Below are 2,360 nucleotides of genomic sequence, written 5' to 3' on the forward strand. Positions count from 1 at the left end.
TTTTTGGGTCAAGACTAAAAATAAGTTGACATAATTTGTTGGATGATTTCTCTCATTTAAACTATTGTAGGATGGAATATCATTTCAGTGGCATAATATTGTCTATGTAATCATAAGAATTATCATACTTCTGGTACTTAATTATTACAGAATGCATGATCTCATGTTACTTATCTATAGAGTCATCTAACTGTTAAAATAATTTATATTTTTCGTATAAACATATGATATATTATAGAATGATACCAAATTTATCCATGATATATTATCCATTAAAGAAAATACCAAGTTGATATATTTTTAGAGGAACATGAAATAAAATCGGGATTCAAACTTCATCTAGAGAATTGTAACCCTATTCGAGAGCAATATCTCTCACCGTTTACTCAATTGTGCTTAGTGTTATTCACTTATTGCTGGCAATGTATATAGTTATACCTTCCAGTAACTAAAAAATACTTAATGATAGTACAATCGTATCAGCACTAATACATTGGATCTTTTCAAAATTCTGTGGTTAAGTAGCGTTTAGACAAACTTATATAGGATGTATGATTTTTCTGAAAATCTTTTGCATCCCTAAAAGTAGAGCGGTCAAAATGGGATGCAAAAGATTTTAACTGGGATGCAAAATGGGATGCAAACACATGTAGACTCATCCAACGTTGATCATTTTAACTGTGGACAAATAGTAATTGTATCCCTTAGCGACCATATCCATTAACGGCTATACCCATTAACGACCATATCCAAATGAAGTTGTCAATATTATTACCAAAATATTAAACTTTTGATTATAAGTTACACCTCAAATGTTAATTAGTACTTTCATAAGTTTTTTTTCTTTCAAATTCATTATGAGAATTGAGTAAGATTAAGAGAAATACAAACTATATATTAAGACATTATTGTGTTGGAGAAAAAGAAAAACAAATACAGTACAGTTTCGTGTATAACAAGAACACTATATTATTTACAGTCCTCGGGGCGGAGCCGGAGACGGCAAAGACTTATTGTCGTTCTGCGTCACTTGGAGAACGGAAGCCACCGTCCCAATCAAAGTCAATACGACAATAACAACGGATGCGACGGTGGCAGTTCCGGTCCAAAAGTCACTGAAATAATTTCGCCGAAGAGTGGCGACCGAAGTGGCAACAATAGATCTGATGAAACGATTGTCGTAGTGTTTGTTGAGGGCTTCGGCTAAAAAGTAGTAGTGAGATCCAAAATCCACGATCCCTAAACACAGCTTGTTCACCATTTCTGCCACCGATTCTTTATGTCCAAACGAGTTCTTTACAATTCCTTTTTATGTAAAAATGTGTTAATTAGGAATCTCATAACTGAAAGAAAGAAAGAAAGAAAAAAGAAAAGAAATGTAACTGCATATACTAACTAAGTTTGATCCTTGTAAACTTTTGTTTCTAACCTTTCTTGACAAGCAAGTCAACATCTTGCTCGCTGTCGATGAGGAAATCCAAAAAGGCGATGTAGTTACAAACATAAGCAGTGAGAGGGTAATGACATTGCTCAAGTGCCATTAAATTTCTCATAACCCTCTCGGTGTAGTCATCTGCTGTGAAACAAGGCAAAAACAAGATTCCACGCTCGAATTTAATCACCAATGATACATCACTTCCCTCGTACATATTCACAAAATCCACCCCTGCACTGTCTAGTTTGTCTGCGCTGGCCAGCCTCGTTATGTTTTTTGGTGTCTCTGCCAAAACTCTACTAATTTGTTCTTTTTTCAAATCAAGTGTTTCCACGCGGACACACCGAAACAAAACTCTACTAATTTAGTTTTAGCATTATGATAGTTTTAATACGTATTTGTAAGACTTAAGTTAAATAAATTTCATAAAACATAAGTTAAAGTTATTTAGTTTTCGTCATACCTGGGCCATGATGAATGTTGTCGATAGTGATAACGAGATTTCTATTGAAGGGATTTATAAGCTTCTGAATTTTTTTTTGTTAAAATAATGTTGTAATTTGGATTATAATAGGTACTAGGGATTTATATAAAGATTACAAAAAGGACGATAGAGAAATATAATGACGTGAGTGTGAAGCTATCTTTACCCAGGTATTTTTATATTGCTTCTGACCTCGGGAAAACATCATCCCAACTTTTCTAATTTCTATTCTCTTTATTTGCTGTTGTTTTCATCATCCTTCGAGCAAAGAATTATGCTGTCAGGATTGAGACAAAAAAAAAAAACAAAAAAAGTCCAACGGGGAACACATTGGATCATCCAATGTTTTCTCACACAAGTTTCTCATGTTTAGCATTTGTGCTATCTTTTTTTTTTTTTTTTTTTTTTTTTTTTTTTTTTTTTTTTTTTTTTTTTTTTTTT

General features: G+C 32.8%; 1 protein-coding gene across 4 annotated transcripts; it reads right to left on the reverse strand.

Annotated features, from left to right (window-relative positions):
• LOC104700637 (putative UPF0481 protein At3g02645) lies at positions 875 to 2,007 on the reverse strand. 4 transcript variants are annotated; one of them, XM_010416174.2, is made up of 3 exons: positions 1,899 to 2,007; positions 1,430 to 1,720; positions 875 to 1,305 (listed from the first exon to the last, which is right to left on the reverse strand). In XM_010416174.2, exons 2-3 carry the CDS (start codon positions 1,647 to 1,649, stop codon positions 974 to 976), a joined length of 552 nt encoding a protein of 183 aa, XP_010414476.1. In that variant the 5' UTR covers positions 1,650 to 1,720; positions 1,899 to 2,007; the 3' UTR covers positions 875 to 973. The 4 variants fall into 4 exon arrangements, with proteins under 4 accessions (XP_010414476.1, XP_010414477.1, XP_010414474.1 ...); XM_010416175.2 differs by having other exon boundaries at positions 1,430 to 1,684; positions 1,899 to 2,003; XM_010416172.2 differs by having other exon boundaries at positions 1,430 to 1,744; positions 1,899 to 2,003.

The sequence above is a fragment of the Camelina sativa genome, chromosome 7 (assembly GCF_000633955.1).
Source record: "Camelina sativa cultivar DH55 chromosome 7, Cs, whole genome shotgun sequence".
NCBI classification, from domain to species: domain Eukaryota; kingdom Viridiplantae; phylum Streptophyta; class Magnoliopsida; order Brassicales; family Brassicaceae; genus Camelina; species Camelina sativa.